Genomic DNA, 26,367 nt, shown 5'->3' on the forward strand with positions numbered 1-26,367 from the left:
AGAGAGAAGGAGAGAGAGAAGAGGAGAGATGTCTTCTTTCTCCTTTTTTGGGGATAATGGCAGGAGAAGGTGCGAAACGACGAAGCGAAAGAGAGGCGTCTATCGACCGCGAAGGAGAGAAGAGAGGAGAGACCCCGAAGAAAGGAGAAGAAAAAAGCAGACATCGACGCTGAGAAGAGAAGAAAGAAGAAGGAGAGAAAGTGCGGAACTTTCTTAGGATGGAGAAGTGATAGTCTGAAGACTTCAAGAAAGATGTGAAAGAGAGAAAAGAAGGAGGAGAAAGTCGAGATGGAGACATGAAAGATAAAGGGACCGGAGACAAGACACCTGAAGAATCGAAGAGATCTCTCACTGCTAAGAAAGAAGAAGGAAGGTGACAGGTTGAAGATAGAAAAAGACAGGAAAGTCGAGAAGAAAAGAAAAAGCAAAAGAGAAGATAGAGAAGGGGAGAAAAACTTGGGAAGATAGAGATCATGAGACAGGTGTGGAAAGAAAGACAATTACAGGAAGAAAAGGAGAAAGACAATCGACGTGGAACTTGTTGAAATCCTCCTCGATGAATGGAAGGAAGAACGATCGATCATTCCGAGAAAAAGAAGTGTCTCCCTGAAGGATTCCAAAAGAAAGAAAACAAACGTGGAGATCATCGTAAGAAAAAGCCTGACTTCGGTTTTCCTTCTCAAAAGATTCTCATGAAACAGGCGAGAGAAGACAACAAGGCAGCAGAGTGAGTAATGTCTTGACAACTTTGTATGTTCTGTGTATCATCGACGAAAGAAGATCAAACTTTCGTATTCCGTGCATGCATGCATGCAATGGATTGGATAAAGAAAGAGAGAGAAATAGGTAAGATGTGACCTCCTTACCTTCGAGTTGTGCCCAGCCATGAAGAAGGAAGGAGGGAAATTCCATCTCGACATTATCTATCCAGAACACCTCCACCCGAGCTTCTCAGGTAGACACTGGCAAAGCTCACAGAAGATAAGAACGTCTTCTTACGGAACTCCATATTAACACGGAATCTATCATGGCATTGAAGAGAATAAGAAGAAGATCCATTTCTTACTTCTTCTTCTCATCAGGCAAAGAACGTCGTCGTGTCACTCCTTGTAGTTTTCCCCAGTAAACTACGGTCAACCCGTCTGTCCCGCATAAGTCTCGAGTGAGAGAGAGAAAGGTCTTTACAGACTTCACATCAACAGTCTCCTATATACTGATCTTCTAAGTGTACATACACATGAAAGAGCTGCCTTCCATTCCTCTTGACATATTGATGCCTACACGTAAGCTACTCTGTTTATCTCAGATTCTCTCTCTCTATATATATACGTATAGATCTAGATAGGTCTATATAGGAAAGCTGTTTGACGGTATACTAGGAGGGGTGCATACGAATGTATGGGCATGTATGATGGAGATCGGAAATGCCTCTTTGTCTGTGTAGTAGACATACATACCATAGTGCAGGTCCCTCATCAGTCTTTTGTTTTTTCTCCTCTCTCTGTTGATTTCGAAGAGGCAGCGACAATCGATTCGTTCTTCAGTCATTCGATTGCTCGGAAAAGAAGGATTTCTTGGTGCTTCTTTTTACCTGAGTGTCTCGTTCACTGTCATCGAGTCGACGGGATTCAATAGCTTGGTGTGAGAATCGATTGACCGAAGACAAATAACTCCTCGAGGAAAAAGAAATGTCTTCTTTTCCTTCTTCTAAGGTTCTACCTTTTTCTTGCTTTTAGCGAGTTGGGAGCTCACTCATCAGACACAAGAGCTCGCCCCTAGTTGCCGTTCCAATCCGGCGACTTCCAACAAGACAAATACATGCCAAGGAAAGTCCAAACTCCTATGATCTACGCATTCTAGTCGTCGTGATACCACCCAAGACCCTGAATCTAGCTAGCTCCAGTCGTGGCTAGATCCATAGCTGAACGTATTTCTTTATGAAATTGCTGGTGCTATCCTACTAGATAGGGCAACCATCCACTTCATGAGATAATGGTACAAAGGAAATCTAAAGAGAGCCGCGACTTTTGATTCCTTTGTTCTCTCACGACAGTAGCTGCCCGCGCCTTGACATTTGTGAGGAGGAAAAGGAGGAGGAGTCTTTTTCTCCTATGCAAAACAAATTACCATAAAAACGAACAGAAGAGACAGAGAGAACTAACTCGACCAGATAAGCATTTGCAAAACGACTTTTCCAATAGATGATATGGTATGGTGTGTCAAACATTTGTATGCTTTCGCCTCCTCCCCCAAGTGAAAGGAGTGATGCTGTTGAAGCGTCGTGTTCGTTCCTTCTCTTTGCATGTGAGGACAGTCACACATGTCAGGCGTGAAGATGAACATGAAGATGATCAAAAGCATAGCTAGAAGACTTCTTCTTTGTCGAGGAGGCGTCCTTATGGAGAAAGCAAAGAATTCTCATCATATGGCTTGAACGACACAAGATGAGGAGAGCGAGGAGGAGGTGTATGTACAGCACCAGGAATTCGAGGTCGGATCATCAGTCGCTCTTGTACAGGAGACAAGAGGAATCCTGAGCGTCTCGTTCTCCTTCACCCCTCTTGTCTCTCCACCACTTTTTCAACAAATCAGACGAGTATTCTAGTACTCCTACTCCTACTACTTCTACTACTGTTACAACTCTATTCGTCAGATGTGCAGGAGAAGGAAAGATTCGCTCGTTAGAAAATGCCGCGGAAAATGACACTTCCGTGTTCTTCTCTCTACCTCCCTTTCTGTTTATTCTCTCATGGGGTGAGAAGCATGAGTGTAAAGAAGAGAGGGAATGTCATTGATCTACTTGCTTGTTGCAGACAAGCCTGTCCTTAGCTCTTCAATCTTTGGGACAAGAAGGGGGTTCGAAGGGAAGAAAAAGAACCTCTAGACAGTTTTCGGAAAGAGAACGAGGTCTGTTGAGGAACTTAATTCACCTTCTCTGGCTGCCTTATCTCACCCTGCCTGTCCATACGTTTTCGTCCCTTAAGATGCGATACGAGTTGAAAGGAAGATAGATGTCCCTTCCCCCTCGACCGCATCGACGTTTCTTTCTCTTTAGAAAGAAGGAGAAACAAAGTGTTGCGCATCATCGTAATGATAATGAGGATTCTTCTTGTAAATCTATTCTTCTCCTTTTCGATTAATCAGTCAATCGGCATTTCCGTCAGCACTATCATCTACTCATGTGTTGATTAATACGCTCGGGTGTATTCGCTTTCTTTCTTTCTTTCTTTCTTTTTCTTATTGGACTTTCTGTTACGACAGGTCTTCTTAGAGAAGGGAAAAAGAAAGAAAGAAAGGAGATTAATAAAGAAATGTTTAATACTCATGCATGTACAAGATAGAAGGCACCTGTCACAACGCATGGGACATCTCACACATACACAGCATACACATGTAGATATCTCTTGATATGCATATACATATGCGTCTAAATACATATACGCGTGAGTGTATATATATATATATAGATAGATATGTATCCATACATAGACGGAATGTAGAGTCGAGTTTGGCATAAAATATGGGTGAGCTGTGTATGTAGGGAGTGCGAAAAGAATAGACATGCGTGGGGACGCATTAGATTTTATGTGAAGTGCCCCCTAGACAGCCGACTGCTTTCGCAGGCTCCTCATACTGTCGATCTTGAGCCAAGGCCATCCATCATCTTGATAAAGGCTGTATGTCAAGTATAAAGACCAACAGTGAAGAATCCCGAATCAATTTCTGCATGTTCTCTTTCTTCTTCTTTTTCTTCTTCTCTGTGGTGTGTTAAAGATCTTCGAGTGAATCATCTTCTTCATCTTCTTCACTGCATTCCCTTCTCCATAACCATAGAATGACACTAGAGTCGGGTGAGGAGGAAGACGTGGCGAGGACGCCTATCGACCAATCAGGATGAGCATCGACACTTGTACATACACTGCGACCTGTACATACACCCGAACTGCATGCAAGAGGATGCGCGTCCCAAGACGGATTTCCTTCTTTTCTTCTTTCTCTTAGACGAGATGAACTGCAGAAGCACGACAAATCAATAGGAGGAGAAAGCGTATCAATCGCTTGACCTCTCATCGCATCGAACACCCATACGCGGCCGTCGCTTAGAGGAACGAAAGCGCGATCTCTCCATATACACCCGAAAGGAGAGAAAGATCGACGTGGAGGGCATGTGCAGAAATAACAGAAAGGAAGAGAAAAGCATGAAGACTTTTCACGAGAGATTGACGAAGAAGAAGAAGAATGCAAAGACGATTCTCTTGAAGAAGAAGAAGACTTAACAAGGTTGTTTCTGCTCTTCTTCTCTTCATTCTTCCTCCATCTCTCCTCTTGTTCTTCCTCCCTACCCTTCTTATTCTTTTCTTCCTTCTCTAGTTCTCTGCTTACATCTTCTAGATTCTCTTCATTCTCTTTATCGTTTTCTTCATTGTCTTTCTCTTCTGGATTGGCTTGTTCAGGGCTTATTCTCCTTCCATCAAGAAGACGCCTCTGTGTGTCATAAGAAGATGTCTCCTGTCGAGATGAAAGACCTGCGAATCGAAAGAGAGAGTTAGCCATCGATTCATAGGCTTCTTCTTCTCCCCCTGCTTGTTCTTCTCCTTCTTCTTCTTCTCTTCCTCTTCTCTTTCTCGAAAGACTTGAACCGATGGGCCATTCTAAAGGCATCGTCACCTCCCTCCCCCAGCAGACCTCTTCTTCTTCCTCTTCTTCGCTTTCTTCTTCTTCTTCTTCGTCTTCTTCTTCCGTGCTTTCTTCATCCTCATGCATACGACAAACAGAATCACAACAAGAAGAAGAGCAAGAAGAAGAAGGACCCATTTCAGGGCGCTGATAAGAGTGAGAGAAAGTTGGTGAAGATGACAGAGACGGTTTCTGATATCTGTTTAGCTGCTCCATAGAGAGAAGGCCCTTCTCTTCTCCTGTTCTTCTTCTTCTTCCTCCTCCTCTTCTTGTACATGAAGGACACGAAGCGGATGAAGAAGAAGAAGAAGGACAACTACCGCCACGAGAAGGAGGAGAAAGACGAGGAAGACGTTGAAATTTGGCCCTGCCCCCCCCCCGAGGAATCCCTCCGTATCGATTCATACGTAGCAATCGACCTCCCTTGCCGTTCTCATAAGAGCATAAGAGAAAATTTCCTGAGCGGCTCCAACAGACGTGACTGCATGCAATGCCCTTAGCACTCCCGCTACTCCCCCCTTCGCCTGCTTTGCTTCGTCTCTCGATTTCTTCTTCTGTGCCAAGCTGAGAATGATCTTGCTCTTCGTGTTCTTCTCCTGGTCTTCGAGAGAAAGAGCCCTTTTCTGTCTTTCTTGCATCTTCAGGAGAAGAAGTTTCCACACTTCCGTTACTTCCTCCCCGAAGCGTCTTCATGAGGCGAAGTGAACTGCAGTGCCAGAAACGCACAAGTCCATCGAGAGACGCGGAGACAACGATGCCTGGAGAAGATGAAGACGTCGAAGAGAAAGACGAGGAGACAAGAAAATGACATGAGACATCTCGACAAGAAGAGAAAGACGAAGAAGAGTAAGGAGGAAGAAGAAGAGGAGATGGGGGAGAGAAATCGAGTGAAGTGATAGGACAGTCATGAGCTTTAACTTGAACGAGAGGTCTCATAGAAGTACTTCGTACATCCCAGAGACGAAGAATCTCGTCATAACCCCCGGTGTATAGACACCCCGAGTATGAGCCATCTGTGTGAACTGTGACAGAGGTCATAGGAGGAGAGATGACTGAGGGAGAAGATAGGGAAGAATCGGGAGAAGCTAAGGGTGTGGAACAAGACAACGAAGAAGAAGAGGAAGACGTCTTCTTTACATAACCTTTATGATCTTGAAAGGAGATGATCGACGAGGAATGCGATTGCAGATGAGACGATCTAGCTAAAGAAGAAGAGGGAGAATGAAGAGAGAACTTAACAAGAGGGGGGGGAGATCGGACAGAAGAAAAGGAAGAAGAGGAAGAAAGAGATCGAGAAGATCGAAAATGAAGAGGAAAAAGAGCGCAAGAAGCATCTGAAGAGGCTGTATAAATATAAGAAGATGAAGAGTGCCAACATATATCATTGATGCCTTTTGTATGGGCATAAGGATAGTCACAGATTAAACGCCCTGTCTCCACATCATACACTCGTAAAGCTCCTTGAGCTGTACATACACCTAAAAAACATCCATTCGGAGAAAATCGACATCTCACAACATCGAGACTTCTGGATGGAGGACACACCCAGGAGGAAGAATAAGATGAAGAAGAAGATGAAGATGAAAAAGAAGAACATTGACACGAGGAACGATAAAGAGAAGTTCTTCTTCTTTCTTCTCGAACCAAGTGTATTGCCATCTTGCGCTTCTTTAAAACTTCGTCAGTTCCGCTTCTTTCTTCTTCATCTTGCATCCTAGGTGAAAGCAATCTACGAGTTTGATCTCCTGTCTCTTTCTCTCTGTCTCCCCTCCCCGAAGAAGAACTACCTTCTTCTTCTTCTCTTCTTCCTCGTCTTCCTCCTGTTCTCTCTCCATGATGCCTAGCAAAGAGAGACGTGAGAGGTAAGCGACCCCCTACTCGCAGGACGGCTGACCAGCTCCCCTGTGTTTCTCGTGATTTGGCACGGCGAGGAGAAGAAGGAGAAGAGAAAGAATCGAGACAAGGAGGATGAGAAGAGAGAGATGTCATTTCAACTTTTCTTTCCTTACAGAGAAAAGAAGAAAGAAACACGGAAAGGAAACCAAGCCTTTAGCATATCTAACGTAAGAGAAGGTGACTGCATCCTCGATTACGAAAAGAACACTAGGAAGAGAGGTGTAGATCATCTCCCGATATAGTCGTCAAGATTTCTCTCAAGTAGAGAAGGGCATTCGCTTCGTGGAGAAGAAAGAGATAGACGGGGGAGCTGACGGAGGAGGAGTTCCATGGGAATGCTGAGTGAAGAAAGACTTGACAGAGAGAGAGAGAAGAATCTGTAGATTTATCGTCGCTTTGTCTTTCGAAAGTGCAGAGACAGGGTGAGAGAGGAGAGACAAAGAAGCGGAAGAAGAACTTTAGCCAACGTCCTGTTGGTAGAAGTGAGGAGAAGAAGAAGAAAGAAGAAGGAAAAGAATGATAAAGAGAAGAAAGAGGAGAGATGAATCTGTTCGTAGGTCATTGCTCGAAAAGGATTGATGAGTGTTGAAACTGAGAAAAGCACCCCCCCCTAAAAGAGAAAAAGAAGCTCTGTAGCTCGAAGATGCTTCCCATGTTTCATAGATAAGAAACAGCCTACACATACAGACAAGAACCGACACAGCGAAGAGAGAAGAAAGAAGAGTGCGAGCTTTCTGAAGGTGACAGGGCTTGAGATAAAAAGAGGAAAAGAAAAAGAGTAAAGAGATCTCTCCCCTGTTTCTTTAGCAAGAAGAGAAGGAAGGAAACGAAAATAGTTCATCAATCTAGCAAGATGTAAAGGTACTTCCTCTTCCCTTTTAGCGTTTCCCCTTCAGTCATCTTTCTTTCTCCCTTTTCTGCGGAAGAAGTGAAGTGCATGCAAAGAAGAAGAAGAAGCGAGCCAGCCAATTCGTTGGTCATTCATGTCTTTCTCTGAGGAGGAGCGCATGCAATAAAGACCAAGGAAGAAAAGACAACGAAAGAAGAAAAGAAGAAGATTCACGTCTTTCTTTCTTCTTGCTTCTTTCGTTTTTATCTTTCTTTGCAACAGTGGCATTGAAAGAAAAGACTCACTATTTCTCCTACAGTGACAAGTTTCTACCTTTCCATTTCTCCTCCTTTCCTCTTCTCTCTTTCTCTGACGAATAGCTAGTCTCGCTCTCTCTCTCTTTCTCTTTTGTGACGATAAAGTAGAATGTGTGAATGAGAAAGACGTTTCTTTGCTTAGGAAATCTGTTTCTTTTGCATCGCAGATTCTTTGTTTCTCTCTCTGTGCTAAGGAGAAGATTAGAGAGATCCATCGTAACTTCTCTTTCTCTTCTTTCTTTCCTCCTTCACCCCTGGATCAAATGCAACAACACTTTCTTGTTCTCTCTCAAGTTCTGGTCATATGTAAAGAACACTCTTTTTTCTTTCTTTTCTTGTGTTTCTCTCTTTCTTTGTTTCTTTCTCTCAAGTCGTAGAGTAGGAGGGAGATGTCGGTCCAAGTTGATCGGCATTCCCATCTTTCTCGTTCTTTTCATAAGAAGACCCTTCCTTCTTCTTCTTCCTCAGAGCCCAATCCACGTGACGGGGAAGGTTTGGGAATGGTGAGAAGTCCTTCTTCAAGTAGAGAAGGACGAGGAGGAGAGGGGGGGAGGGGGAGAACAAGAAGCTTTTCAGGAGGAGGAGGGGGGAGAACAGGAAGGATGAGGGGGGGAGAACAAGAACATCATTATCTTCATCATGATAGTGACGATCAAAGAGGTAAACAGACATCTCTTGCAAAAGAACACTTCATACTTCTTTCTTCTTTTTCTTCTTTCCTCTCCTGTCTTCTCTCTTTCTTTCGTTTCATATAGGAGTCACGTATGTGAGTCCCACTCTCTCTTTTCTCCATCGACCGTCACTGCATCTTCTCTCTTCTCTTTCTCTTTTGTTTTCTTTCTTCATTCTTCGCCCGCCTTGAAGTGCAGGTGTCGTGGCAGGTGCGTGAAGAGTGTGAGTGGTCTTTGTATGGATCTATGAGTTTGCTTAAGTCAGGTGTATCGACGGGGGGTGGGGTGTGAGGTGTGCTTGTAGATGAAAGAGATTTGAAGAGCACATTCAACTTGACAGGGGCGAGAAGAAGGCAAGGCATACACATCGTTCTGCTCGGAGGTCAGGCTGCTATGCTGCTGTGTGGTTTCTATACATATGCACTTTCCTCTCCTCACTCTCCAATATATACATATATATATACATATATATATATATATATATATAAGAGGCATACGCTTGTGTGCGTTTCCACAGTCATGCATATCTGTATTGTGCATGCGCCTCTCTTTGTTTTGTGTACCATATATGTATCTATTCTCTCTCTCTCCCTGTACGTAACTATCTATATAGATAGTGTATGTGTCTGCATATAAACATGTACGTATATATATATATATGCATATGTGTATATGTAAATATATTGAGGTGCGTTTATACAATTATATATATCTGCAGGCATATATCTATGTTTCATGTGTGTGTGTATTTATTCTGCATGCATATATATATATATATAGGGGTGTATGTTTATTTGCTGTGATCTCTAGGCCTCATCGTAACTCTTAGATCACTGGGAGATAGAGATAGAAACCTCCGGAATCTGTATGAAGGAGAAGATGAAGAAAATTTTCCCCAGAGAGAGACAACCGACAGAGTAAGAAGAAGAAGAAGATGAAAAGATACAGTGAAAAAGAAAAGAAAGGAGGAAACGCATGATGATGATGTGCACAAAATAGAAGAAGTCGAGGGATGATCGTAATTTTCATCCATCTTTAGTCGATCTTCAATCTATCTATCTTTCATTTATCTATCTATCTATCTTTAATCTGTCTATCTATCTGTCTTCAGTCTATCTCTCTATCTGTCTCTAATCTATCTACCTATCTGTCTTTAATCTATCTATCTTCGATCTACCCCTTTCTATATATGGGTCCGAGACGGCATAGGCTATATCCGTCACATAGATGGATTAAAGATTGATTAAGGATAGATAGATAGATAAGAGAAAAATACGCTGAAGCTAGACTAAGATCGCAAGACAGGTAGAGAGCTAGATAGATCAAGGAAAGATACATTGAAGATCGCTTAAGAAAATAGAGTAATCTCTTCCTTCTACATGTTAGACGGGGGGAGTTATGTGTCTTGTATAGTGTCTGTGTATATAGCTTATCTATTTGGAGGATAGTAAAGGGTGGATTATTCAAGCCTAGGGACACTTGACCTAGGTCCTTTTTCTTCCGAAGATTTTTGTCCTTTCTTCATGTCACGCTGCCTTTCTCAAGGTCTTGTTTCTCCCGAGAATAGCCCCCTATGTTTGTATGTAGTCTTCTTCTGTTGAAGATTCAAGAGAGATATCTTTAACAGTCTGTCTTTCTGTTCCATTTTTATCTCCTCTCTCCCTCTTGCGCTATCCTTTGTTAAGAAAACCTACCTAGTGACACGCATCAGACACATCTCATATCTGAGGTGTACGTACACTCCATTTCACCGGGGGAGATTTCTCTTTTTCATCAACAGATTCTGACGTGTTTTCTCAATCTGAGACAACCTGTCTCTATTCTTTTTTCTCTTCTATTCTCTTCTCCTCTGTCTGTTTGTCTTTCTTATCTCTTTCTTTCTGTCTTTTTGTTTCCTACTTGTTCAGTACCCCTATTGCGTGGTGTGGACGTACCTTCCTTTCATCTCAACTCTCATTCCTTGTATAGGACATGTAGGTGAGCCGCCAGCGCCTAGAGAATCCGCACATTGAGCTGTACGTACAGAAAGACACACACCTACCAGCTCTCTATGACGCGCATGAAGAGTTATGGAAATTTCTACATATCACACATTCATATTTCTATGTATACATACATATCTATCTATCTGTCTATCTTTAATCTATCTACCTTAAATGTATCTTTCTCTAATCTATCTATTTATGTATTTCTCCATACAAATCTATCTGTATATAGATACAATGTATACAGTCATGTATATCCATTTCTATAATGGTGATAGAGGACATTAGAAGAATGTTAAGGCCATCCATTCACATATGGAGAGATGTACGTGGAGATCCGTTCAGGTAGGAAGGACGGTAGTAGTTATCTAGGTGTGTGAGGCTCTCCATCTAATATAGGAGCCTCCCGCTGACTGTTTTTTTCTCCTTCCTTCTCTAAGATCTGCCTCTGATCTTCTTCAAGGAAAAGCACTTTTCTCTGTCTTTCTCCTTCTCTGTCTACCTCTCTCCTACTTTTTCACTCTGGGTTTGGATTCTTTTCTTTCTCTTGGCTCTTCAGGTATATGTACAGCAGAAGGGGTCGTTCATGACTTCGCCGGTCCGTATGCTATCAACGTCGGTAAGGCAAGATCCTCCTTATCTTTCAGGAGTGGGCCAGTCCGTAGAGTTTCAAGAGGCTTCTATCTCTTTTCTGTTTCTCTTCAAATATTCTTGTTTTCTTTCTTTGAGATATCAGAACATCGATTAAAGTGTTCTCTTTCTGTCTCTCCCGACATGGTCGGGTGTATGTACACCACATCACATGCTCTCTATTCGTGAGGCAACATTCATGTTGATAGGTAAGGAAGGAAGGACGTGGATGAAGAGAAGTATCTCTCTCTCTCTAGTTTCTTGAGAGAGGTGAAAAAGCTTCTTTCAGTTTCTATCTGTCTACGATGGACTCGTTTGTATTAAGTCATCAAGAGTAAGAAGTTGAATGCTTTCTCTTACAATTGTCTGAGGTGTATGTACACCCAATCACCCTCCCCCCCCCCGCGTGGGTCTTCTTGTGTCAACTCATTGTCTCTTCCTGTATCTCATTCCACTCTTTCCGCTTTTAAACCGACTTATCAAGAAAACTCTTCTTTTTTCCTTCTCTTCTCTTCTTCCTCTTTTCTCTTATTGTTTCCTTCGTTTCTTTCTGTCGTCGTCAAGAAGCCTTTTTACTTCTTCTTAATTTGCTTCTTGAGACGTCTGTTTCTGTTTGTTGTAGATCACATGGCATTTCATCGGCCTATGAAGGTCTGGAAGCTCAACCCGCTGCGCATGCACCCCCCTGGGGATGCTGCGGTAAGAAACCTCTCTCTCTTTTCTTCTTCTTCGTTCTCTTTTTCTCTTCTCTTCTTTTCTTTTCTTCTCTCGTCCTTGTCTTCAGACGGTCTCTTCTTCTTCGGAAGACAGAAGTTCCATTTTTCACAGTAGGAATATGAACCGTTTCTTTTCCGCGTAGGAAGAATAGCTTTCCTTGAATCTACATGTTTCAGCTCCCTCCCTCTGTGAGTTAATGGTCTTCTCTTCGGAGTTTCTTTCAGTAAAGACCCCGTCATCTTCTCCTCATAGAGTAGAGTTGTCTCCTTCCTCTTCATTTCTTTTGGTGATCTCGCAGAAAAGAAAAGAATGGCTTCTCAAAATGTCAAGAAAGCTTTCTCTCTTTTTCATAGGAAACCAGGCGCGATACCTATACCAATATAACGGATCCGCTCTTTTCTGTTCTCTTCTCCTTGGCAAAGTAGACAGACAGTTTCTCTTCATCTTTCTTTCTTCTCTTTTCTTCATTCAACCTTATCGTCGTTTGGACCACAGAGATTTCCAGAGGGGGATGGAGGGACAGGATCTTTTGCAAGGCGGAAGGAAAGAGATATGAAGTGACTTCTTTCTCTCTCTTTTCTTTCTCTCTTTCTTTGATAAGCTGCGGTTTGGCATTTCCTGGTGTACATACACTCTGGAGTGTGTATATACACTTGTGTACAAGAGGGGATTGCCTTGTGTTTTCATCTTTTCTGCTAAGATGTACTTACACTTGAACTGATACTGCTGTTTCTTCTTCCATGGAAAGGAGAAGTGGAAGAAAATGTAGCTATGATACATACATCGTGGCATTCTTCTTTTCTATCTCTCTTTCTCTTTTTCCGCGTCTCTCTTTTCTGTCGGCTACCTCTTCCAAGGTAAGCTACTAGAGTCGTCCTCTCACGATTCTCTATCCCTTCACTCTTCTCGTTGTTGTTCGCTTTCTTTATTTCCTACATGACTTTGCATTCTTGGTCCTTTCATCTTGTTTCCTAGTGAGCTCCCTCTCTCTTCCCCTTCTCACCTCTATCTATCTATCTATCTAGGTTTTTCCAATCTTTCTTTCATTCCTTCTTGGCATTCTTTCTCTTGATCTTCTTTCTATTCTTCGTCTCTGGAGTTTCTTTTCTTTTTTCTCTTTCTTTTCTTCCTGTGACTTTGTGGGTGTCTTCGGTAGAGTTACGACACAGCCATCGAAGTGGCCGACGCTCGATTTCGTGCGACCTCTCATAACCTCTGCTGGTGAGAAAAAGAAAGAAAAAGAGACAAGGAAAAATCCATTCAAGTCAAAAGTTTCTTTCTCTCCACGACGTTCTCATTTCTTATCGTCTTCTTCTTGTTGTTTTCTTCATTCATTCCTTCTCTCCTATCGAGTCTTCTCTTCTGCATCTTTTTCTTCTGCTGTCCCTTCATTTGAAACAGATCTAGGGCGTGTAGAGATGCATGCATCACACCCGCATGTCACTGTGTCTAGCTCATGTCTAGTTGACAGAAGAAGAAGAAATGTTTTGAGGCCCTTCATGGATGTGAGGTGAATCGTGTGGATGCGTGGTGTATCGGGACAAGGCAAGATACCATCGCCGAGCCGCCCTTTTCTTCCTGGGGTGCATGAAGGAATGATGCAGAAAAACGGTTAAATGGATCGACTCTTATTCTTCTCCGCTACCAATCTGCTTAGACATAGATATCAGATAGATTAAAGATAAATAGATAGATAGATTAAAGATAAATAGATAGAATTGCAACTGTCTGGGGGGGAGTGGCATTCTTTCAGGTAAAGAAGTAGAAAGAGAGAGGGGTGTTTTTCTTCTTGTCGTAGACTGACTGACTGTCTTTCTTTCTTTCTTTCTCTTTCTCGCCAAATATCTATCTCTATCAATACATGGATTGAGCCGCACGTATGAAGACCTTTTTATTCGTATACTTGGTTCCTCTCCTCCCGGAGTCATGTCGATCTATAGATATCTACATCTAGACACTTATAGCTAGAGATTCTCCTGTCTGCTTCTTTAGCAGAGGGTAGATAATAGACACGTGCACCCCTTGTCAACATCCCCTCTCTCTATGTTGTTGAGAATTCCTCTATCGATAGAAGAAGTTTTCCTCTTCTCTTGGTGTTTCTTCTTTATCATTCTTCACACTCGACACTCCTAATGTATCTTACCGCTTGCATGAGACATAAATTACCTGTACATTGCCAGTGCCTCCTCGGTTCTTCCTTCTTGTTGATATATCTCCACAATCCCTGGTGAGCTAGTCGCTAACGTCCCCGGCTAGCTAGCTAGCTAGCTGGCTTCGTGTCTGTGTCTGTCTGTTTCATGTCTACCTTGTTCTTCCCCCTCCTTCCTCTCCCTTTCAGCAACAACTGCCATCATCATGTAGCGAGAGCTCTCAGTCAAATGGCCTATGATGGAAAGAAAAACTGGTAAGATGAATCTGCAAAAGACTTTCCTATCTTTCACCTCTTCTCCGAGTATAAGCCTAAATGGAAGGGAGTCGCGATTGCTAAGACGAGTGATGAATATACTCTCTACACATACATGTATAAACTAAATCAATCAGGGGCTGGTTCTTTAACTTGTTTGCTTCTTCCATTCACTTGGAGAGAGACACACGCCTCCCGTGTATAGGAATCATGATGAGAAGCCCTCGACGTTTGCTTGTTCTATGGCTAGCTATATCAAGCTTCTGTGTGTAGTTGCGAGAAATCAAATACATGAAGCGAGTTCGTTAGGCACATGCAGATGATCGAGAAGGAACGGGTAAAAATCCGATGAACGTCTCATTCTCTCCTCACGTAAGGAAGAAGAAAAATCGCACTCTTACCCACCTCTCGACCTTAATTCATAGACATAGATACCAGATAGAGCGGAGGTCGGCTTTCTCTACAATATCTATACATATCTATATATATCCGTGTCTATGTATACATCTATGAGAATGTATATGGATATATATATCCTTAGCGATTTCTCTATCTATCTATCTGTATTCCATGTATCCCTTCTCGTATGTTGCCCATCCTCTCTGTTGACTGAGCGGACTGTGTAGAAGGATGAAGAGACGTAGCTCGTTTTTCTTCTTGTTGCAGAGAGATCTTTCTGCAGGAGTCGCTGCTCTTCTATGGAATCCTTTCTTCTCATCTGTTGCCACTCAAAAGAAAGATCTCTTTATCAGAATAGAACAAGGAGGTTCTTACGGTTGATACGACTTACGTGTCTCCTTCTTCTCCCCTCCCCCCCTTTCTTGTTCTCCCCTCCTTCCCCTGTATGGATGGTGATAATATTTATCCATCTAACTTCAATCTATCCATCTATCTTCTATCTATCTATCTATCTATCTTTAATCTATCTATCTCTCTATCTCTCTATGTATCTTTCTGCTTGTCTTTTCAGGACACAGCTGGATGTCTGGTGGAATCTCGCGATTCGCGGCCGCTTTCTTCGGTGAGCTCTTCCTGGGGAATAGAAGAAAGGTTAACATCTTCATCTTCCTCCCCTCGCAAAACATTTCAGTGTGGGATTCTCTTCGTATTCCTAGTATTCGGCAACTCATCGCTCTCTCCAACATCTCTTTCTTTTTTTCCCAGTCCTTGTCTATCTTTAAACTATCTATCTATCTATCTTTTACCTATCTATGTATCTATCTTTAATGTATCTCTCTCTCTATCTTCAATGTACTCGCGTATGTATCTAGCTACCTATGTTGTGTCTGTCTATAGGTAATGTATCTGTTCCTTTCCTCTTTGCAGTTCTTTTCTTCTCCTGTTGCCTATTCTCCTACGTGCAAACACATTCTTCTGAGAGAGATAGACAGATAGACACTTGGGAAAAAGGAGCCACTCCACATAAGAATGCAATCTTTCCTGATCCCATAAAAGAAAGAAATAAAGCTTTTCAATATAACAGGGAGGTTTTCCCTCAGCATTAGGGAAGAAATCTCTATTCATTCTGCTAGGAATCTTTCCTTCACAACCTGTCATCCACCTCCCTCCCTCGTTTCTTCTTCTTCTTTTCAACTTCTTCCTTTCTTCTCTTTTCCAAGTGCTTCTACCTCCTCCTTCTCCTTTCTCTCCATTCCTCTCTCTTTCTCTTTCTTTCTTCTCTTCTCTCTTGATCTATCTCTCTCTCCTTCTCTACGTACTTTCCTTGCCTTGCTTCCTTCCTGCCACTCCTTCACTGTCTTCTGTCTCTTTGTCTTTCGTCAGGTGGAGAGACTGGCTGATAGTCTGGGGGCCTTGGGTAGCCATAGCTGTTCTCGCTTTGATGTGCGCTGTACTTCTACCTTGGCTCCATTATCCTTGACAACGAGAGAAACAGCGAGAGACTGAGCTCTGGTCTATCCTTCAGGATCCTCGGGGAGGAAAGAGGAGAGAAAGAAGAGGTTGCTATGCGTGTGAGAGTATCACACTGGCTGCGAGAAGAGGTCCTTGTTACAGAGGGGGGAGGTGGAGCTCTAATAGTAGATAGTGAAACATCTCATTGAACAAGAGACAGAGGACGCCTAGAAGTTCACAGAGAATGAAGGGTAAAAAAGACATACTTGACGACGGAATGGAAGTCAAACTGATAGAGCCATACGCGTTCCTATAGAGCTAGATAGACTAAAGATAGATACATAGATACAAATACGAACTCATCAAATACAGAATATATATGTATATATGTGTATATATGTGTAGGAGTAAGAATCTATAGGGGACTCTGGATCTATCAGACAGAGCTGGACGTCCACTCGTCTTTCCCTAGGATGGATCAAAGATAGATAGATAGATACGAATCATCAGAGCGTAGAAGTTGCAGTCATTATGTGGAGGTTCTCAGTATAATCTCAAGCGATAGGTGTTGTTGTATGAATGGAGTTCTCAGCAGGGATGGACTGTTAGAGATAAAGGGAAGACGAACGAAAGACGGAGCCTTCAGTCGTCTTTTTCTTCTTCTTAAGTACCTTGATAGATGTTCGTCTCAATGAAGAAACACTCCTTTCCCCCCCCTCTCTCTCTCTTCTTTCGTTTGAATTTGTTTCTCTGAGTGGATGGAATACATCTTCTGTCTTTTCGCTGAAATGATTAAGAAAAGCAGAAGGAAGGCTATTTCTTTTCAAGCAGCCTTCTTAAAGAGATTTTTGCGAAGGGGAGAATCGCCCAAGGGAAAGATACCACCATGCTGATCAAGATTCGTTGCTTTCGTCCGATTTTTTACTTCTGACTTTCTTACTGGCTCAAAATGACCCTACCAACTCGCAGTTTGATAGGTGTCTACCATAGGTAAGCGTTTTCATTGTCTACATAGAGTCGGTTTTCATTTTTCTTCGAAGGGAGAGAAAGAAGTCCAAGAGAAGTAGGCGGAAGGGTCGTTTGTCGAAGCGTCTGCCTCACTAAGTGGAAGAAAAAACAGAGGCCGGGATGATGTGGTCTGGTCGTATACGGGGAGGTTCTTTATTCTGTTAAGAGGTATGATAGCGAAGTGTGAGTATCTCTTCAATGGACAGGGAAGCGTATGGCATGTGTCTATGTCTAGGGATAGTGACTCTTTTGTTTCACTCATCCTACTACTGCGTGCGTGCATCTCGCTAGGTTCCTTTTTGAAACACGCACGATGTTGTGAGTTTTTCTAGAAGTCCAAGGTCTGGATGACTGTGTCGTGTGAATCCTCTTGTCAAGGTTCTTCCGATTCTGCTACTGCACCGTCTTCTTCGCTACTATTCAATAGGAAGCGGCCGCGCTGGTCTGTTAGGTTCTCGATCTTTTGTGGCCCGAGTGCCTGTTTCTTTAACGGATTTCTACAGCGGACCACCAACTCACGGAAAAGCGAATGAGGAGTGCATGACTCCTCTCCTGTCAGAGACTGCGCAGGGTTTCCTCCTTGGATTGGTGCACCGAATTGTAGAGGAACATCTGATGAATGAGAGATTTGTACAGTGTTTTATTGTATGAATGAGAGATTTGTACAGTGTTTTATTGTAAGGTTGGCAGTTAGGATTGTCAGTTAGAGACGTTCTTACAGGGATTCGCATTCCTGGTCTTCATGAAGAGCGGTACTGAGTAGATTTGGATCACCGTCGCTCTTTCTGGAGAGTAGCAACAGTGCCGGAGAGAGTTCAGATGTGATCGTAGTCCGGGTGACTTTAGATCTCCGAGGTGCCATGATAGGAATCTCGTTGTTACGGCTGGTCCATTACTTGAGGGGAAGGACTAAGACCATGATTACCTCCACCCGGAACAACTAACAGTCAGGGGTGCGGTCTGTAGCCGCGAACACCCGCGCGCGATTGTTCTTCCTACTTGAAGACAAACAGGAAGAGGGGAGTGACCGTTGAAGAACAAGACAGAAGTGATTTCACTTTATGCTGAGTTCTGCAAATCCTTAGCTATGTTTACGCTACTTGTTGAAGCGGGAAGCTCGCGACCTGACAGAATTCACGTGGCTTAGGGCTGCCCACTCACGATTGTGACTATGAGCGGCACCCCAGGTCTGAAGAAACATTTTTGTGGACTGTAGCAACAAGGGGAAGTAACAGCCATATTCGGAGCGCTGAAAAACTAGATGGCGCTCCCGCGCGGTGGAGCGCCACGCGTAAGTGAAGGATTATGGACGGCTGTAGAACCTTGGTGGTAAAAAAACTGCATGTACTTTACGTGGACCCGCGTGGATCGCCATGTACGATACGGCGTTGCGCAAGGCTTCTTGCCAGGGCGGTCTGGTCAAGTGTCTTTTTGGAGGGAGAATACTAGCTATATACGGACATCACAAGGTTCCGAGCTTTGTCAATGGGTCGCACCGTCAGAATTACCAAGTTCGTTCCTCGTGTTTTCATTTTGTTACCCCATATTCCCGAGTTTTTTGCCTGTGTAGAACGACTTTATGCGGACAGATCTCTGTGGAATTTGACAAATGAATGACATGTCATTTCGTGAGTGGACTTTCAGCGTGACCTGCGTTGTCAGGCACTGTGTACGTCATCCCGTACGAAGGAGCAGCAGCTAACTTTTTCAAGGGATGACCTCGGCCTCTAAATATCCTTAATCACTAGGCTGCTTTCTTGTTACTCGAAAAACAGAGCGCGCTGCTAGTTCTGCGTTCATAAGTGTTTACGTCACGATGGGTTTCCTTGGTCTTGCCACCATCAGAAAGACCTGTAAGATGGTCTCTAGGGTATGCGAGGGAGAGTCCGAAGATGAGCGCGGAAGTGGGACGCCAGGTACCAGGACTGGCGTAGAGACGGAAAACGTCGATAGTAGTCCGTTTTACCAAGGGCCAACACAATTTCAGGTCGCAGAAACAGACACCCCGGATGAGATGGTGATGCTCCAGCAAGAATACCTCACTCATCTTCATCAAGTGCAAGAACGAGAGAGGCTTGCATGGGAAGAAAATAAGGTTAAAAGAGCAAAGTCTAAAAGTCGCTGTATGACTCCAGCTTCTTCACGAGCAAATACTGATCAAGCCTGCTCTCCGTGGCAGGGTGTCATGACCGGGGAACAACCTCCTGTGGCATACCTAGTGCAGCAAAGAGATTCTGAACTCCCGCAGACATCACCATTACATTCCGGAGTTCCGTGGTGCCAGACTGGGCCATCCGTGTATACTACCTCTTTGCTGCCTGGAGTCGCCGCCATCGATCATCCTACCGAGATGGACCCCGAGAGCAGTCCCCCCCCTGGTTTGACATACCCGCTGGATGAAACGTGCGTAGAGTATTCACCACCACGGCCGTCGTTCGGTCGGCTCACTAGTCCTCTTTTGATGAGGCAAAATGTTTCTCGGTTAGCTGGTGGGATTCAGGAGTACGTACTGTGGCAACCAGCTATTCCTGAGGTGACGGTATCACCGTACAAACCTATTACACAACTGGGCTCGGTAGGCGAGCAGCCGACAGTATCACTAGGAGTAAGGACAGGAGAGCAAACTACGCCGTTTTCCTACGCTCCAGAGAGCCAGTACTTCGGCCGGGCCACTGACACTGCTCCGTCTCAGCTTTTGCCTGCCGGCAACCAAGCAAGTCCAGTTGTATCGAACTCTGCGGACGGGCCCACTGGACTGAGCTCCTCCGATACGCGGTTCGGCCCGAAATTTCACGAGCCGTGCTCATCCACGATGAACCCCTCACCACCATCTGCGACCTGGGATGCTTCAGCCGACCAGACTCCATTGCCTTGGTCTACATACTCTCCACTTCTGCGAGCTACACCAGATACTCCTCAACGTATTTACCAGTATCGTTTCGAGCCGACTACCTGGCAGCCACTACCGTCTGGCACTCCGCTGGCCTCGACTTCTTTTTCAGTCTCTCGGAAGAGTTCGAGCACTGTTCTTGGAACCCTCAACCAAGGGCAAAATAAACCCTTTCTCGCCTGTGGTCGGCGTGAGCTGGCCGGAACGGATATGCTCCGGCAGCAGGCGCCCTTTGCCACTGCTGACCTGCCGTCTCGGGAATGTGTGGGGACCCAGCCTCGACGTAATAAATCGATGGACGTCTCCGTGCCTTCCGCCGCAGGGGCTCCGGAAAAATCTCAGTCTGCAGCTGGTGCTACTTCACAAGGCCAACTCCAACAGACTCAGATGGACGACTCTGTTTCCCCTGTATCCCAGTTTGGCATGCATAAAGACTCGCTCTCTGCCCCTGATTCCATCTCAGAAAGGGCTAAGCTAGCCGACAAAGCAGCGATCAGGCGTGCGGCTGCTGAGATCAGAGAGAAGCTCAGAGTGCACCGGTGCAAAAGTCACGAAACTGTGAAATCCTCGTTTTCGTTTCCAACTTGGTCCTTGCTGGGACCGATGAAAGCTAAGGACTGTTGTTCAGCCAGACCGGTTGGACAGGACGGAGGCTCTCATGCGGTCTCGAAACCCGTCGAGGATACTACGATCGCACCAGGGAAGCACGGTGACCGGGCCCAGACGGCGACGAACGGAGTTACCCGAGACCAAAACAAAACGGAAGCTTGCCGCTCCGAATTCACGGCTTCAGCACTTGCGGCATCCCTTCCCATCATATCAGGAAGCCGCTGTTCTGTCCCGACATCTACAACGCCACATCCAAAGACAGAGTTTTCCTCTGCAGTAAGACACATCTCCGACAATGCCCAGAGAAGTCCAACCCAGCCACACGCCCTTCAACACCAAGAGAATCCCAAAACTGTTGTTCGCGCGCACTCTGAAGGTGAGCTGTCGATCCCCAGCTGAGCTGATCTCAGAAATCGCGGCCGTGCCTCCATAAAGCAGAAAGAGTCAAGCTAGACAAAACAATTCTCTCAAGCTAGGACTGTACGACAGGGCTGCTCCACAGCTTTTTCAGTAAGTAGCCACCAAGTTAGCTAGCACATTTAGATCACTGGTGTTGAAATTCACTAGCAGCGCGACCCGTTCAGAGACCAACGGACCAGCCAGCAATTCAGCCCGCTGAATCTGTCGGCAGCTGTAGTTATGTCTCATCTCTCAACATGTGTACGCGCGGGCCAACTGAGTAACTCCGACTATCTTGTGACGGCCGGGTCGTCGTTCTTTGGTGTTCTGCTGTGGCTGCTGCGTGACTCGGGAGCCACGAACACACCGATAGTAATTGCTTCATTACTATAGGCCACCGGAGAGACCTTGGTCGGGTCGTCCAGGAAAAACGAGGCTCCAAAAGGGCCATCGCAGGTTCGGAGATTTGCGGCGACGTACAAAGCCTGTGATAGAGCGTCCTTACACGGGTTGTCACTGGCGCATAGCATTAGAGATACTTTGCTCAGCGCCAAGTTTCTCCAGATAGGTTTGATTGTCATATTCTAGTATTGAAGATCACCTCTGCACCAACTGTACANNTGTACAGTTGGTGCAGAGGTGATAGCAATTCTCTTGCCTCCTACGTCGGGGGCAGTTGACCGTCGGACATCAGACTCCCCTCATGAAATCCACGCGGTCGTCGCTCATTCAAAGTGAACATCCCGAGGCCGGCCTTGTTTCGCCCTGTTGTGTGATTGGTGCAGGTCTATCGAGTAAGACTACTGTTCAGACCAACTCCCCTTCACTGATTCTACGGAGACTGCAGGAATCTTTGCACGCTGAGTCCAAGACAACGCCTGAAAAGAGCGAAACTGGAGTAGGCTACCCTACGACAAAACCTCATGAGATCTCAAGTGCCGCAAAGGATGACCGCTGCTTGATCCCTGCCCGAGATCCACAGGGTGCACTTGCAGAGAATCATTCACTTTTCAACGAAAAAGAGAGGCAAAAGCAACAATTTCTGGAGCTTGCTGCGAGATTATGGGACGAGTCGAGAAGCCAAGAACACTTGACGTGTTCACGTCTTCAGGAGTCTCCGTATCGGTCTGCGGAATCTCCTACAGTACAGAAGATCTTGCGACAGGCCTCACGACAGAAGCTTTCACCGAAGAGTTGTTATGGCCCCTACACCAGACTCGGGGGACGGTCTCCTCACACGGATGTCCGAGGTGTCAGGAAAGAAACATTTCAAGGCAGTTTTTCGAATCGAGCGGCTGATCTTTTTTTCCCAACAACGAACGACAACTCGACAGTTTACAAACTTCATGCCAATAGCACGGCACACCAGCAGCTCACAAAACAACCGGGGGATGACAGAAAAGAAACAACAACCAGCGGTACCGGCCAAGTACGTGGTGCCACAGACAACGGCCGACAGGACCCACGCTGGCCTGGGCTTGGTGATAACCCTGCTGTCCACAGTTGCGCAGAACAAAGTCCGACATTCTTGGCTCAGAGACTCCCGGGCACCTCATGCACAATGAGCCCAGGCAACGGGCTGAAGCTTAGATCACTATCCACTGCATCCTTAAGCGATCGGCTCTCTAACCTTCATCTGTCTTACTCTCTCCACGCGCGAGAGAGAATTTCTCATGAATCTTCTTCCTCTTTCTTTGGTCGCCAAAGGGTTGACCCGAATGAGACTGAGGCAGATAAACAGGTACGTACGTGCCGGGCTTGAGGGGCAAATGTCACATTGGGACATACCAGGTAGGCTGTGCATCGGTCGTCTTGTTTTCTGTATGCGTGCACCGTTCTTCTACTTCCTGGATAATCAAGGACAGTTGTTTGATCTTTTCTAAAGCTACACACTCGGCACCGTGTCTTGTCAACCCAAGCAGATAGTTAAGCAACTGAGAGAGACCTGCTATAAAAACCGTGAGCAGTAACTGTCCTCGAAACCTAAAGGGGAGGAGCAAGGTAATGTCTGCGTGGAGATCATACTGAATGCTGTCGGAAAGTTTGATTGGCGTCGTGTCAGGGTGCTATAGTCTTGCTGACGAAAAACTCGACCTCTTCGGTGGGGCGAGAGGGGCACTCGTCGCGAGTCGTTACTGTGCACGCCTACATAAACCTAAGGTTACGGAGGTGTTTCGTTTGATGTCAGTGATGAGGGCTGTGGCTAGATGTAGCCGTTTGTACTCCTCAACTCAAACAGACGAATGCCGCTTCACGTTGTGTCAGTTGTCTTTTTCTTTTTCCGAGTATAACAGTTCTATGACAATGAAGAAGAATAAATCTCTCTTTTATAGAGGGACCGTACTCTCATGGCTAGTCCAGAGAACTTCAACTATCCCCGCTCTGTGCCGTTGTATCGTCAGCAGCTCTACACAGTCTCCCCCCTCAATGGACATAGAATCAGTGACAGAAGTCTTATCGAATATCTGCTAGGTTCTTCACTATGGCTCATGTGAAAAATCTTTCAGTCCGCCCCTGACTGCCTGTCGTGTGTCTTTTCTGCTGTTGTTTTGTCTTCTGTTGTAGGCACAACAAGCCTCCGAAATGTCTTCTTCGCCCAAACTCCCCCTCCCGATTCCTTCCTCTATCATAACAAGTACATCTTCTGCAGTTACAACATCCGTCACTCCATCTACGACTCTTTCCGATGCTCTTCCTTCCGCTGTTTCTCCACAGAGTGTCCATCCAAGCGAATGCACGACCGCTCCGATAAAAAACAAAGACGAGGAGTCTTATCCTATATCTAGACAGAGTTCACTATCACCCCCTAAAACACCTGAAAGAAGTCAGGCAGATAAGGAAAGTCTTTCTGTCCACGGCAACACGATACACTCTTCATTAGTAGTAGGTGATACCAACAGAGAGCAACAGCCATGTGAAAAGGTCTATGATTCTCGTACTTCCCCGGTCAAAACCTCGTCGTCTTCTCAACAACGGAGCCCTGGTAGTATCAATTCTGCTGATATCTCTCCGGCTCCAAAGTGTTTTGAGAGTTCTGCCGGGGTAACAGGCCCACTTAACCGAGACAATCATCCGCGGGCAGGAGGAGAACGTCAGAAGAATTCTAGTGACGATGGATTTCTCTCCGATGATAGTAGTTCAGTTAACATGAAGAAAACCGCAGGAAGCATTTTTGGTTCTAGGAAGGGGGGCAGTAGTCCGGATAAGAATGACGATAGTAACCTGCTTACCTTTTTCTCTGCTCCAGCTGAGCTCTCATCCTTATCTCCGACTTTCGCCCGAGATAGAATAGTGTCATCATCCCCTTGCGCCTCTGAGGATCTTGGAAAGACCAATAAGAAAGAAGGAAGTCCAGGAGATATCTCTTTCATTCCTACTCTCGGAGCGTCAACATACACCTTCTCTTCACCAGAAGACGGCATCTCTTGGGATGACGGTGGCGATGGTATCGCTCTTGGACAAAAACCAGGGAAGTGTGAGATGTATTGGAGTCAGTCAGATCCCGTGGAGTACAGTACGGAGTCTAACAGAGAAGACAACGATAGTACAGATATCTTCTCGTTTTGTGTCACTAAGAAAAGAAGCTTACCTGATAGTGCGACATCATCCATGATAGCTGGTCGTGAAGATTCTCTCACTCTGAGGGGAACCTTGTATGATGCCGGGTGGGAAAGTAGAAAGCAGCTCACCTGTAGTGATGAAGAGGATGATAGGTCTACAAAACATCAGCACTCGATGTCTACACAGCAAGATGTCTCGCACCATTGGAACACACCTTCCTCTCATGGTAACCTCCATGGACAGGATGATCTCTCCTTCACAACCTCGGACAATAGGATCCTTCGCACAAGCTTTCGGCATAAGATAAACAGAAGCCCCAGGAGTACGAGCACTGTATTGCGTTTGCTAAGGAGAGCCGCCATCAATGAATCTCATAGAAAAATGGGTGTTTTTGATAAGGATGAGCATGGTGGTCGTGACATGGATTACTTCTCGAATAGGAGTTGCACTAGTAGTAGTAGTAGTCCAGCATCTGTTGAAACCACTTCGAAATTCAAAGAGTTTTTGACGTACGACAGCCTCGATAATCATCTCCGAGGATTTTCTGGAACGGAGAGGAAGAATAATACAAGCGAAGAAGGTGCATACGACGATGACGAAGACGTGGGTCACGCCAAACTCTTGTCTTGTGCTGACACTCCAGAAAGCTGTTCAATGAATCTCGATTGTCGGACGTATGTCGATGTTGATGATGACCAGCGAAGTTTCTAAAGAAGGGAGAGGTAAAGAAAAATCTGACAATTCCACCTCCATCTAATACGAACTACTCTCCACCATTCATGCGTTTTTTCTCTTGATGTAGGTAGTCAGTCGGTCACCCGTGAAAGAAGAGATTCTTTCGTCTGTTTGTCAACAATTGTAGAAACGAATGTCTTATTGATTTTATTTCGTCGTTCCTTCGTGATTTATGATCACCGGTGATGAAGTCCTAAGTTCATCCCACCCGAATGCATATCATGAGTATCGTTAAGCTCGCCTTAAAGACAGGTATGAAAGTTCTGTTGTTCTTTCTTTCACACATTTGATATACGGATGCTTGTCGAAAGACTCTTATCTTCATCATCGTTGTTTCATTCTTTCTTACTCCATACAGGAGTCCAATTCTGCCTTTAGACCTGACAATACTCTAATTTCGAGATGGAGAAGACATTGCTGAAGTGCAGAAAGCCAACAGGATAAAACGCCTGTTGTGAGAATCAGATTACGCCTGCAGTTACGATAAGAAGAAGTGAATTGTCTTGCCACTCTCCAGGGGAGGCGTCTGATAACGTTACAGAAGATAGTGACCGAGAAGTCATAGTGGATCAGGACTGTATCTAGAGAATGTTGAAAGAAAACTCAGAGGGTTTCTCCACTTCCGCTCCCGCCATTCCGAGGGGAGAAAGAAACCAAGGATCTCGAAACGATGTCAGTTTGCTCGAAATCTGACGATTCATCAGAATGTAGCGTTATGACATCTTTAGCTTAGTACTGACGTAAAGTAGCGTGTGCCAGCCAACCAAATCAACTTCAGTCTGTACATTCGCATACATCTGTGGCGGACTATACGTGGCTCCATCCCGATCTAAGGATCGTAAGCGACTAGATGCACCATACACCCTCCGTCTAGCTTCTTTTTTCCCATGACATCTTGTTTCTTCAACTGTGCAGAGAAGGTTTTTCTCCCAATAGCATCCTTTCATGTAGGTAAATCTTCCTGTATCCTTTCAGGGCCTTCAGTTGTCGAAAAGAAGAGAGAAAGCTACCTAACACATTCACACCAAGCTTACCGATGTGTCCATGTATGCCTAGCGCCCCGGTACTCCTCTTACAAGCACGACATCTCCGCGCTTCTCTTCTTTTTTGTACACGAGACTCGAGGTGTTTCTTCTATACACCGCCGTCGTATTTCTCTTCTTGATATGAGTGAGGCCCAGCATAAAG

The 26,367-nt window shown here is 44.9% G+C and overlaps 4 protein-coding genes across 4 annotated transcripts; 2 read left to right on the top strand and 2 right to left on the bottom strand.

The window, feature by feature from the left end:
• Positions 1-33: 33 nt before the first annotated feature.
• Positions 34-740, bottom strand: CSUI_007080 (uncharacterized protein; the record flags this gene model as incomplete). Its single annotated transcript, XM_068067230.1, has 1 exon — positions 34-740. A coding segment is annotated over exon 1 (441 nt), but the record flags the coding sequence as incomplete, so codon positions are not given.
• CSUI_007081 (uncharacterized protein) lies at positions 64-4,828 on the top strand (the record flags this gene model as incomplete). The annotated part of the gene is made up of 3 exons (XM_068067231.1): positions 64-254; positions 3,775-3,846; positions 4,633-4,828. Coding segments are annotated over 3 exons (459 nt in total), but the record flags the coding sequence as incomplete, so codon positions are not given.
• On the bottom strand, positions 3,347-7,492 carry CSUI_007082 (wd g-beta repeat-containing protein). Its single transcript, XM_068067232.1, has one exon. It carries the CDS (start codon positions 6,664-6,666, stop codon positions 3,769-3,771), a length of 2,898 nt encoding a protein of 965 aa, XP_067920789.1. The 5' UTR covers positions 6,667-7,492; the 3' UTR covers positions 3,347-3,768.
• Positions 7,463-25,478, top strand: CSUI_007083 (uncharacterized protein). The gene is made up of 12 exons (XM_068067233.1): positions 7,463-8,379; positions 9,201-9,307; positions 10,298-10,367; positions 10,935-10,994; positions 11,628-11,704; positions 12,879-12,943; positions 14,061-14,126; positions 15,097-15,147; positions 15,909-16,228; positions 17,364-20,860; positions 21,669-22,624; positions 23,449-25,478. Exons 10-12 carry the CDS (start codon positions 18,802-18,804, stop codon positions 25,153-25,155), a joined length of 4,722 nt encoding a protein of 1,573 aa, XP_067920790.1. The 5' UTR covers positions 7,463-8,379; positions 9,201-9,307; positions 10,298-10,367; positions 10,935-10,994; positions 11,628-11,704; positions 12,879-12,943; positions 14,061-14,126; positions 15,097-15,147; positions 15,909-16,228; positions 17,364-18,801; the 3' UTR covers positions 25,156-25,478.
• Positions 25,479-26,367: the final 889 nt, after the last annotated feature.

The sequence above is a fragment of the Cystoisospora suis genome (genome assembly GCF_002600585.1).
Source record: "Cystoisospora suis strain Wien I chromosome Unknown contig_3659, whole genome shotgun sequence".
Taxonomy (NCBI): domain Eukaryota; phylum Apicomplexa; class Conoidasida; order Eucoccidiorida; family Sarcocystidae; genus Cystoisospora; species Cystoisospora suis.

Coding starts and splice junctions, on each gene's coding strand:
- CSUI_007082 (XM_068067232.1), bottom strand. CDS start 6,666: ATGACATCTCTCTCTTCTCATCCTCCTTGTCTCGATTCTTTCTCTTCT.
- CSUI_007083 (XM_068067233.1), top strand. CDS start 18,802: ATGGGTTTCCTTGGTCTTGCCACCATCAGAAAGACCTGTAAGATGGTC. Junction 20,861..21,668: donor TGTTCGCGCGCACTCTGAAG/GTGAGCTGTCGA, acceptor TGATTGGTGCAG/GTCTATCGAGTAAGACTACT. Junction 22,625..23,448: donor AGACTGAGGCAGATAAACAG/GTACGTACGTGC, acceptor CTTCTGTTGTAG/GCACAACAAGCCTCCGAAAT.